This window comes from Rhinoderma darwinii, chromosome 2 (genome assembly GCF_050947455.1).
Source record: "Rhinoderma darwinii isolate aRhiDar2 chromosome 2, aRhiDar2.hap1, whole genome shotgun sequence".
NCBI lineage: Eukaryota > Metazoa > Chordata > Amphibia > Anura > Rhinodermatidae > Rhinoderma > Rhinoderma darwinii.
In genome coordinates, this window is record NC_134688.1 from 249780491 (window position 1) to 249793085 (window position 12595).

Sequence of the window (12595 nt, forward strand, 5' to 3'; positions counted from 1 at the left end):
AAAATTCTCATGGTGCCACACACTACACCCCTAAATATAATAGCGCCATACAATGCACATCTAATTATAATAGCACCATACACTGTGTCCCACACACACACAGTGCCCCCTGCAGCTAGTGTCTCCTGTAGATAGTGCCCCCCGTAGATAGTGCCCCTTAAAGAGCCCCCTGTAGATAGTGCCCCACATAGAACCCCATGTAGATAGTGCCCCCATACATAGTGCCCCCTTTAGATAGTGCCCCATACATAGTGCTCTTGTAGATAGTGCCCCCATAGAGCCTCCTGTAGATACTGCTCCCTATAGATAGTGCCCCCCATAGAACCCCCTTTATACAGTGGCCCCCACATACAACTCCCTGTAGATAGTGCCCCACATACAGCCCCTGGTAGATAGAGCCACTCACTGTTAACTGAAATGTTTTTATTTTATTTACATACTCACCTGATTCAGTTCCCGCGCCTTCCTCTAGCAGCGCAGGTCTGGTCTCTTCTGACCAAGTCTCCAGGAGCTGAGCGACGCAATTGGCACGATGTCATCACGCCGCTTGCGTCTCTGAATGGCAGGACAAGGAACATCCTTGTCCTGCCATTCAGTGCCTTTCAACGACGCAAGAGGCGAGATGACATCATCGCGTTGCTGGCGTCATTGAAAGGTGCTGAATGGTAGGGCAAGGAACTAATGTTCCTTGCCCTGCCATTGCTAGTGATCTGTTTAATCGTATCTGCATCTTTTAGACACAGATACAATTCTAGTATCCTTTGCAACCTTGGGCCCTGGGAACTTGCCCAGATTGCCCATATTATAATCCACCCCTGACTGTATAGTCGCTCTCCAACGAAATGAATGGGAATTAGAGAAACCTCCAAATTTCCCTCAACCAATCTTAATTTTTAGCCCAATTGGTCCATAAAACCACAAAACTTAAATGAGCTGCACCACCCTAAGGCTAAATTCCCGCACAGCGTTTTGCTGTGTTTTTCGTGGCGTTGTTTAGGGCATTTCTTGCGGAATTTTTTTGGGCTTTTTAATGCTACCAGATGTTACATTTAAAGAGGTTTTCCAGCCGATAAAAATTGCTGGCTACCCTCAGGATAGGCCATCAATATCTGATAGGTCGGGACGTTCTGGCCAGGAATTCCTCTGCTGCAGGAACCCTGTCATCACTCCCCATATATGAACAGTGACATCAGGGGCTACCTCTAGGAGTGGAATCTCTGGCCAGAATCTCCGGCATTGCTCTTGCCGGGGATTCCAGCCGAGGACGAAGCCCCAATGGAGCCAACTACATGGAGGGGGTGTGTAGCGCTGTCAACAGGGTGGGGTGTGTGGGGCGCTATCTACACTATAGTAATCCCAGGCCAGTGCATCGGCAGCGCTCTGGCTAGGGATTCCGGTCCTGGAGGGAGCCCCAATGGAGCTATCTACAGGGAGGGGGGGGGGGGTGTAGCGCTGTCAAAAGTGGGATAGGTGGGGCACTATCTACAGGGAAAGTTGCACTACAGGGGACTGTTGGGCCACTGCTAACCTACCACCAATGCGTCGCAGGCGTGGGAAAAAGACTGACGTCATGAAGGAGAGCTGGGGTGCTCCTCCTTCGGTCTGCTCTCTCTTCTCCCCGCGGGCCACAGATGACAGCCTCAGGGGCCACATGCAGTTCGTGGACCGCGTGTTTGAGACCCCTGTCCTAGAGCATGCTGCGTTTAGGAAAAAAAACACACACACATTTTATTTTTGACTACAGACTTTAATATAACATCTGCCCGCACAAAAAAACGCTGGAAAATAAATGCTGTTCAAAGCGCCACAAAAATAGTAGCAAAAACGCTAAACCAAGGCTGTCACCATTCACCCCTTCACCTTAAAGGGATATTGCCAACACAGACATTTATGGCATATCCACAAGATATGCCACAAATACCTGATAGGTGGGGGTCTTACCTGTGGCATTCCCACCTATGGGCGTTGGGGGAATCGTCCTGCTCCCCATGGCGTTACGTCCATGCTACATAAATGACATTAGAACAGATACAGTGAGGGGTGTGGTATCACGGGGGGCTTGGTCGGACGTACATCTCTCCGGGTGGGCGTGACCCCACAGGCAGCCGGCTGCTATCCATTCACGTGCCGGCATCACAGTGTGCTGAGTACAGCAGGGCGAGAGCGTGTACCGGAGCGGAGTTGCCACATTGTACACACTATACCGGCTATATTGTCCTCTACACCGGGGATTATCTCTTCTGCGGATGGAGAAGCAGACCGAAAACGCTTCGTGTGCCGGCTTATTGGGGCGGGAGAAGCCCAAATCACTGGATAAGGTGGTTCTTCTATCCTATCTATTCTATCCTTCTATCTATCCTATCTATACTGTCTATGCTATCTATTCTATCCTTCTATCTATACTGTCTATCTGCCCTCATGTGTGCGGGGTACACAGTATGGGGTATGTGCTACCGTGGATGTCACTGTCCTCTGGCATAGGAGGAAGGTATGGAGACACCAGCCGTCACCCTGTTCCTTGCACTACATGTGGCTGCTCATTGGTCCTCCCTTGTCATTGAGGCATGTCAAGTTCTTCCCCATAGCTCGCTGCTTGTCACACGGACACTGTACTTTCCAGGGGAATGCGTGTAGGAAACTATTTCATGGCCTTTCTATTGTAGCCTGGATGTGTCTGACGTGGACACCAGAATGGTAGAGACCTGTGAGTGCATGAAATGCCAAGGTTACAATGGGGGTATCAGTGAGGGCACACCACTCCCCTACATGCCTCTCTATTGTTCATTATTCCAGCATGGCAGAACAATAATGCTGTATTATTCAAAATGTATCAAGTCTCAGCCTGGCCCGACTCCCGGAGGGTCACTATAGAAACGCCAGGCAGGAATTCCACAGCATATCTGTGGAGGGAGACCATTGCATATAATATATATATGTGTGTGTATATATATATATATATATATATGTGTGTGTGTGTGTATCACACCCGCAACCCACGGCCAAAACTTCATGGAGTTGTAGACGCCCAAGCGACCGGTGACGTGACTCATTGTAGCCAGACGTGTACTTTACTTTCACTCTCTATTGTACGCTCTTTTCACGTTATTTGCGGTTTCTAGGCGTGATTTATACTGAAATACAGAGAGAAATTTGGACACAGAATTCGTCCATATTTGTGTGTGTGTATGTGTGTATATATATATATATATGTGTGTCCACTCACTTTCTCGCAAAGCCCGTAACCAAAATGACTAAACGTAAGAAGCTGAATAATTTTAGGCTTCATTGTACTCTATTACGCTATTATCTCTGTATTCCGGCACCTTCCAAATACAGACCTGAATTATGCTGCCGCGGATATGGCCTGACGTCATACCCCTTGAAATGGATCAGATTATGTTCGCATTTGAAATATTAAACTCTAATGGAAGTGTTTTCTAGTAAAACCAGATTCCACCCACACAGGTTACTAGAGTGTAAACAATCTGCTCTTCTGTATCCTATACAGTGTGATATAAGGGTGATTCATATCAGCAGTATCCGGACACTGGCCGGTAGAGTTGCGCTGGCATTTTTTTTTTTAAAGATGGCTATATTTTCTTCTAAGATTTTAGAGTAAAGAAATCATTCTTGGTGTAAAAATGTATGGATAAGTTCATCAGAGCCTTGAGCGCAATGTAGCCAAAGGCCCGCAATAGACAGGGATTTCAGCGATGCTTTGGCTGCTGCTGGAATGTCAGGATTTTTTCCATGTTTCAATGAAACTAATTGGTGAATGTCACGCGATATTTACCGTTCAGTAGTAATAATGTGCAACTGTCATATAACTTGATGTGCGATGCATAAGTTGTTATCTTCAACTTTTACATGACCAGGTCAACTGCATTGATTTTTCTACATCTTGTGATTCCCGCAGGCAGGACGATCCCTTATTGGTGTATGGCATATGTCAATGTGCATCCGAAAGTGGTTATCCAGCTAGAATAACCCTCTTTCTAGTGGCAGCTCCGTTGACTGCTGATCGCCTGGGGTCCGGGAGCACGAAGCTGCCAGCGTGATCACATCGACATGTACCAACGCACGGAAAGTCAATGGGTGACCATGTAAAATACGGTCCTCCTTTGTAGGAGCTGCTCTTTGTAGCGGCTCACCACTTTGGCAAAAAGAGGAAGGTCCTGGCAGACCGTCTATATTAGGGTGTATTCACATGTGCAGGTTTTGTACAGGTTTTTTAATGCAGTGCCAAAACCAGGTGTGGATCATAAAAGGAGAGAAAGTATACTGCTTCTCGTTGGCGTCCACTCCTGGTTTTGCCCTCAAAAATTGCAGCAAAAAAACCTGATCAAAACCTGCACGTGAGAATACGCTTTTTTTTATGGCTGTAACACTTGGCCCTTTCTTTGGACCTGCTGAAGAACTGTGGGGGTCCGGATGTTGCGACTAGCATTTGGATGCTAAAATATAGCCTGCCTTCGTGAAAACTTTAAAATACACCTTTTTTTTTTGTCTATGAATATCCATAGGCGGTCATTTCTATCATTTGTGGAGGTAAAACAACAATAAATGATTTGGGTTATATTTGTTGCATTGTTGTCTGCACACAGGGGAACTGGCATAGATCTAAAAGTTCTGTGTTTGAAGCAGTTCCTGTGACATCAATATGATGAATATATCTTCATGGTAATAAATCCTGCAAACAATGTGCTGTGTCTACCGGAAGTTTTCACCGCAGTGAACGCAACTTCCTCTGGATATTGCTCTTTACTTATGCCATATCTATACTAGTTAGTCTACAAAGGTTAATGTTATATCTTCAGAATATTGTATCTAATGGAATACAGCGGAAAGCCACTCATCCATTTCATTACATTCTGCGAATTTCAAATCGCAGTTTCCCTTTTTATGTACTGTATATACAAGTTATTCTTATATACAGTATATTCTATCCCATGCAATGCACTCTGGTTATTTGTGGCTTTCTTATAATCTGTTGTTGGCACATGCTGTTCGCCTTGGCGTCGCTAGAGAGAAGGGTATTAACATTCTTGTGAGTTGGGAGTTCATTCTCCTGTCTTTGCAGTGTATCGTGTACAGAAAAAAAAAACATCCGTGACACATACATGTGTCTCTTTATATATTACAGAGCCAAAAAGGAAAGCACAAGCTGTCCATATGCAGTAAAATATGTTATGCTATTGGTGGTGCGCCATATCAGATCACCGGTTGTGCCCTGGGATTTTTCCTGCAAATCTACCTCTTGGATGTGGTACAGGTAACGGTCTCTGTTATGTAATATTGGTGAAGTAGTACATTTCTCTACTGGGCAGATATTTCACACCCATTTTTTTCCTTTAATTCCAGATGAGTCCTTTCCATGCCTCCATCATCCTTTTTACTGGAAGGGTTTGGGATGCGATTACAGACCCACTGGTTGGGTTCTTTGTTAGTAAAAGTTCTTGGACGAGGTTTGGCCGACTGATGCCTTGGTAAGTGAGATAAAAACCTATATGTAGAATTACACTTTTATTACTTTATACTTCTTAGTTACATTCTGTCGTTCAATCAAACCTTCGCTCTGATCTCCTACAATGTTCTGCACTCTCAGTATTCTAAATATGGTGTTGGATGTGAGTACAGAAGAAACATATAACTCAAAATTAAGATATGAATGTAAACTATTTGCATACTTACTCAACGTTGTATGTAGATGTTTAACTGTACTATAGGGCTTTTTCTAGGGTAATACAATTATCAGTGTTGGGCAATGTTCACGCCTGCATCAGGTCTTTCTATCAGTCTGAATAAGGCCTAAGTAGAAGAACGTAGAATACGTCCGCGTGACGGCCGTTAAAACAACGGCGGTCACACGGACACACGTATTTCATTGGGGAAGTTCACACAGCCGTTGTTTCAACTGACCGTGTGAAGGGTCTGTTGAAAAATAGAACACGTCCCATTTCCTTCCGTTTTCACGGATCCCTCCATTAGGCTCGTCTAGGGGGATCCGTGAAAACGGGACCTGCATGGAAGCAATGCGGACGTGAAAAGCGGATGTTTTTCATGTCAGTTTCCCCACTTCGTCTGAATAAGCCCTTACTCAGGGGAGCAGAACTAGGGTAAAACCGACGGATCAGTTGCACCATGGGCATTACCTGCGTACGACAGAACCCATTGACTTTAATGGGTTTTGTCAGCTTTCCATTGGGGTGTCCGTGGTTTTACCAGAAATCATAGCGCAGCATGCTGCGCTATTGTTTCCAGTAATCTAGGCTGGAACTGCGATGGAGGCCCCTAACAAAGCCTCCAACGCAGATGTGAACTAGGCCCAAGGAATAAATGCAGTGCATTGTTTATACAAAAAAGTGGAGTATGTTCACTCAGTCTTCCAACCTGTTCAGAAGTCATCCGAACCTGTCGATTATCGCCGGTACAGCTGACAATATCATGTGTATGGGGTCCTCCCAATTGTACTCTGACAGCAGATGTCGGATGACAGAAGAATTGGGTAATTGGATTTCTTCATGCACAATACTTTGTTACTCTGGGAGATGTCTGGCAGCGGGTATTCTTTCCCTATTGAAATAGTGTATGCAGCAAAAATAGCTGTTCGGCCAGCAGCTAACTCGTGTGCATCGGATTGCCTGCATGACCGCTATTTATAATCTGAGTAAGGTTTATGATGGCAGTGGGGTAAAGTATATACAGTAAAATTCAATAGGTGTGGCAGCCTGTTTAGAAATCCCAATAATCTGGCATGTCACCTGATTTTTATTTTTTTTGCCACTTTGTCAAAGATCAGAAACAGGTCCCAGTCAGCAGCTTTGTAGACCCTTGATGTCCACCGTGGCATCAATGTTCGGGTGTTGGCAGAGAGTTTCAGGGACATTGGTGCTGGCATGGGGATGCTAGGTGACCCATAGCCAAGAAATCGTCAGAGCCTGTGTGGGGGTGTCAATGGTAATGCGTATATATAAGAATCTCCAGTAATCTGAGATCTCTGGGCCTGAGTTGTAAGTAAGTGGCCGACAAGCATCTCTGACGTATCAGGCTCCATAAACATTTTTTTATCAATGGCGTACACCAACAAAAAGCTACTGAGTTCATTATGTAGAGCAGTGGGGTACAGGATTGTTGTAAAAGCAATTGTGTGGCCTGTCCTTTTTTTTTTTTTTTTGTTTGTTATGAGGGTAATGGCAGAGCGCACTGCAGGATTTGTATTGAAAACATTAGATCTTTGAACAATAGGTCAATCGGTGTGTAGAACAATTATCATTTATGTAACTTAGAGATTTGCATGTCATGTAATGGTGAGCACCAGATCTACTGGCTGAGCAAGGCATTCAGGAGGAGAAACAGGCAGGTAGTAATAGTGTAATAGGGATAGTGTAGTAGTAAAGTCACAGGAGCCCGTTGCTGGTTATCGGTTAACTGTGTTTTAGTTCTGTTATCTACAGAAGGAAATAATTTGAGGACAGAGTATACACTATATTTACACAGCCACTATAGCATTCTACTACCAGTACTATTCATTAACAGCCTGTTTACTTTGTAGTATAGAGAAGGATTGTATTATAAGGGTATGTGCACACACTAGCTTCCTTTTACGTCTGAAAAGACAGACTGTTCAGGAGAAAACAGCTGCGTCGTTTCAGACGTAAAAGCTCCTCCTCGCATTTTGCGAGGCGTCTTTGACGCCCGTAATCTTGAGCTGTTCAATGAAAAACGGCTCAAATTACGTTTCAAAGAAGTGTCCTGCACTTCTTTGACGAGGCTGTCATTTTACGCATCGTCGTTTGACAGCTGTCAAACGACGACGCGTAAATTACTGGTCGTCGGCACAGTACGTCGGCAAACCCATTCAAATGAATGGGCAGATGTTTACCGACGTATTGTAGCCCTATTTTCAGGCGTAAATCGAGGCATAATACGCCTCATTTACGCCTGAAAATAGGTTGTGTGAACCCAGCCTTAATGTTCTCTGGGTTTATATGAATCAAACTAGAATCTATGCAGACGTTGTATGTAAACTTCCAGCATTGTCCATTGGGGGCTGCGTGTTCTGTTCTCAAAGTCTAAATAAATATATAGTTTTATATGCAACAATATGGAATATTATATTATAGGGACACCCAAAAAGCACTGAATAAGCTTTTAATGGCTTGTCGTATTGATTCCATATGCCTTTTGTCAGATAAAAGGGGTTTTCAAACACGCCGTACGTTTACTTACAATGAAAACGACAGCACTTGCCCAAAAAACACTTTCCGTACACCCCTATGAATACACACCTGTACGTGAGCCCTTACTGTAATGCGCTCTGGCAGGTCATAGATTCTGAAACATTTACGTCCCTAATTTTCTTATACACGTTAGGAACTATATAGTTAAAAAAAAAAAAAAAAACACTGAAATTTTTATAGATCGGAACATTTTATCCGTGATGAATGCTAATGTCAAAAGAAATTGATTATTTCCTCCTTGAGCACATGGGAGAGGGGATACACAAGGGGTTAATCTTATAACCGACGTGGTGCTTAATGGCTGGGTAAACCTCTAAGAAAGAGCACATGGATATTTTGCCTGTGACGTGGCCTCGCCTGATCACATACAAAGACACAGTTCAAGAATGAGTTAACGTATAAAAATGGAAAGGGGTGGTAACTTTAGTAGTAGCACAACACACCACCTATTTTGGCCAATGAAAACACTGGGTGTGTGCTGCTGGAGCTCAGCCCACCCAATCAGGAGAAAGTGAGACTGACAGCTGAGACTGGGGTTACTACAGGGCACAGGATATAGTAGTTACATACAGCAGATGTATACTCATTACATTTACTGCTGGAGCTGAGAGCCCTTGTGCTGTACAGAAAGTCTAGTCTATCTAATGTATGCTGCTGTATAATGAATATGCTACAATAGATTTGTTTTTTTTTAGATTGAAATAATTGTTTTAGTTTGTGACTAGTTTTCTTGCAGCAGTCCCTAAGCTTGATTCCTGCATTTTGACAGTTAGGCCACATTCAGACAAGCCTCAGATTCTGAGTGCGGATACCGCACGGAAAATTTGCAATGATTTACAGTACAATAGATGTTGTTTTTTAAACTCTCAGCTTGCCCATTCTGTTGCCCTGGATTTGCATTTAACTTTACCAGACTTATCTGAACCGAACGCATATGGTATATCAAGTTGTGTGCTTTACTGAAATAAGTAATCCGTATAGAAATGTATGTAATATCTGGTGAAAATGTTAATTGTGGTATCTTTATTTATTGTTGTGGCATCACAAATATTGAAAGGTGTTTTTAATTAAAAAATAAAATAAATCAATATTTAGAACTCCTTCACAAAGCAATAATGTGTACACGGAGTCTGTACGGCAGCAGCACATGGAGTTACCAGCTTTTCAATAAACTTCAGCTGGTTGTCTCAAGGAAAATAGTATTTAATAGGAATGAATAGTGGGACAGGGCTTTTCATTGCTTTGTATTGTTGGATATATAAGGGAGACTATTATATATTCAATGAGCCTTTCCTTTTGTAATTTAAAGCCTGTGGAAACTTTTTTTAATTTCTTATTGCATTCAACTTATTTTGGGGAATTTCCCAATAGTTCTTTAGTAAATATGTTACGTTTTGCTTGTTCAGCTTTACATGTATTCACATACATAGCAGGCTGCACTGTCCTGGCCCCAATGAAATCAGTCTGTGCAGTGCACTGACTGCTCGCTCTTCAGCCCATCTGTCTGATCTGAGCGCTCATAAAAGCTGATTATAGCTGAATTACTATCAAATTGATCATAATTTAGCTATAACGAGCACTTCGTAGCGGACAGATGGGCTAAAAATAGTGCCATCGCTTTACTACTCTAACGGAATTGACTGGGAACGAGACTGATCAACCTGCCACATACAAGCAAATCGTAACAACATTTTTAATAAAGACCTATTTAAAAAAATGTTTTTTTTACATCCAATCAGATGAATGCGATAACAAAAAATTCAAAGGTGTCCATCTATGTGTTCTATCAGGATTGGTAATTATCAACATGCTGTCCATGATAGAAATCCTGTATGAGTTCACTGTTTGACAGAACAGGATTTCCTGTCCATAACAGGACAGTACATTGTGTCCACACTGAGGGCTGTATGCTGTGATAGTGATGTCAGGACCCAAACTATCCTAGCACGTTGTCTGAACCGTCAGCTGTCACTCACAGGTCTAATGATATCTGTGCTCTCAGGACATCCTTTTTGTAGCTGTGTTTTAAAGCGCAGCAGGGGTTATTGGGTGCAGTGCCTTGTGTATATACGGAGTACGGTCTTAAGGCTGGGTTCACACGAGCATGTTACGTCCGTAATGGATGGAACGTATTTTGGCCGCAAGTCCCGGACCGAACACAGTGCGGCAGCCGGGCTCCTAGCATCATAGTTATGTACGATGCTAGGAGTCCCTGCCTCGCTGCCGGACAACTGTCCCGTACTGAAAACATGATTACAGTACGGGACAGTAGTTCCACGGAGAGGCAGGGACTCCTAGCATCGTACATAACTATGATGCTAGGCACCAGGCTCCCTGCAGTGTGTTTGGTCCGGGACTTGCGGCCAAAATATGTTCCGTCCATTACGGACGTAACCTGCTCGTGCAAACCCAGCTTTAAAATGGTTAGAATATGCATCAAGCTTCTAACATACGCTGGGATCCTTTACTTGTACTACATGGGTTACCTTCATGTGACATGTTTACTACACACCCATTATCACAGTTAGGACTGTCGAAGCCCTTTTAGATGAGTAAATTCTCGCATGAAAAATTGTTCCATAGAGTAAAAGTTCTCAATCAGAGATGGTGTAAACACGGTTCTCGATCAAACGATCATCGATCTTTCATTTGTATATCGGTGATCACATCTTTTTTGCTGATGCAAATTTATTGCTGACGAACGATTAATATTTTTAAGTGTAAAAAGGAACTGCTCGTTTTTCTACAACAAACTAGTAGGCGTGTTGTCTTTCTCCCGATCACAATTCTGAATATTTAAACTATAATATACACGGATAAATACAGCACGGTGAACCCTGAACTAATCCCTTTTCGTTAGATCGTAACAATTTTACTGTTGGTCTAAAAGGACTTTTAGATAAACCTGCAGCTTGCTTCATTTATGTCAGTCATTTAGATCTACCTAAATCATTCGCTCCGGCTTCCTGTGTTCCTGGAGTAATATTGCTGCTGGTTCAGTATCTAGACCTCTAACACTGAGTATCTTTGGCTATGTGCAATTCTTCCATGTTTTTAATGTGGTCTATTAGGCAGTAGGGGGACATGGTAATCTTCTCCCAGTTAGTTTAGTCTCAAGTCACATGGGTTGGGTTAGTCTACAATTGAAAACTACTGTAATCATGTGAATATAATTTTACATATAAAATATCATCCCTTTCTTGTGTTCTTCACATACAGGATTATATTGTCCACACCCTTTGCGGTGATCGCTTACTTCCTAATCTGGTTTGTGCCTGGATTTACTAGTTGTCAGGTCCTGTGGTACCTAACCTTCTACTGCCTTTTCCAGTCTCTTGTAACGGTGAGGACAATGGTTAAATGTTGTAACCTATTGTGTAGAGTATCTGCCTTGGAGCCCTAGGATCACGGACTGTTTGAAGAGGTTGTTCAGGAATAGAAAAAAAAACATGTCTGCTTTCTTCCATAAACCGTGCTATACCTGTCCGTAAATTGTGTGTGGTATTGCAGCTTAGCCCATTCACTTAAATTGTGCATACCTGCAATACCAGAGACAACCCATGAACCGATGTGGTGCTCTTTCTAGAAAAAGTAGCCATGTTTTTACAATCCTGTACAATTCCTTTAATGGTGACAGAAAGATGCTTCTGCAATTCATGAGTGCATGTACTGTGGTATGTCGGAACTGTGGTACATCTGTAGACTTCTTGCCAAAAACAGGAGTGGCCCCCGTCAGAGGATAGTCGGAAAATGTTAAAGGGGTAAACCGGGAATTTAATATTGGTCTAACCTCAAATTAGGTGACCAATATTACATCAGTGTGGGTCTGACTCTTGGCACCCCCTGCCGATTAGCTGTTTGAATGAGACAGTGCTTCAATAACTTGCACACTCCGTTACTTTCGTAGTGACTGTGCAAGTACAAACACAAATTAAATCTATGTAAACAATTAAGAGGCTGCAGCGCTCCTAAAAGCGCTGTGGCCCCTTCAAACAGCTGATCGGTGGGGATGCTGAGTCGGACCCCGCATCGTTCTGATATTAATCACCTATTTTAAGGCTAGACAATCAAATTTTTAATTCCCAGATAACACCTTTTAATCTTAATCCCAAATTCCCCTGTGATGGGATGCACTTCTTTTAGCAGAAAATGTACATGGACAAACTATGGCTATGTGACTGTTACCCTTCTCTAGGAACTTCAACTGAATATTACTGTTACAGAACATAGATTATTTTCTTTCTCAAACCTTTTATTAATGATTTACAGTGTTTCCATGTGCCTTATTCAGCTCTTACAATGACCATCAGTAAAGAGCAAAGTGACCGTGACTCCGCCACAGGATACCGTACGTA

The 12595-nt window shown here is 43.0% G+C and overlaps 1 protein-coding gene across 1 annotated transcript in view; it reads left to right on the plus strand.

The window, feature by feature from the left end:
* The first annotated feature begins 2091 nt into the window (after positions 1 to 2091).
* The window catches only part of MFSD2A (MFSD2 lysolipid transporter A, lysophospholipid), a 28343-nt gene continuing 17839 nt past the window's right edge, over positions 2092 to 12595 (plus strand). Inside the window, exons 1-5 of the mRNA XM_075853061.1 lie at positions 2092 to 2318; positions 5144 to 5272; positions 5362 to 5486; positions 11460 to 11583; positions 12510 to 12588. Coding sequence (XP_075709176.1) covers positions 2247 to 2318; positions 5144 to 5272; positions 5362 to 5486; positions 11460 to 11583; positions 12510 to 12588 — 529 coding nt within the window. The 5' untranslated portion in view covers positions 2092 to 2246. The remainder of the gene's footprint in view (positions 2319 to 5143; positions 5273 to 5361; positions 5487 to 11459; positions 11584 to 12509; positions 12589 to 12595) is intronic.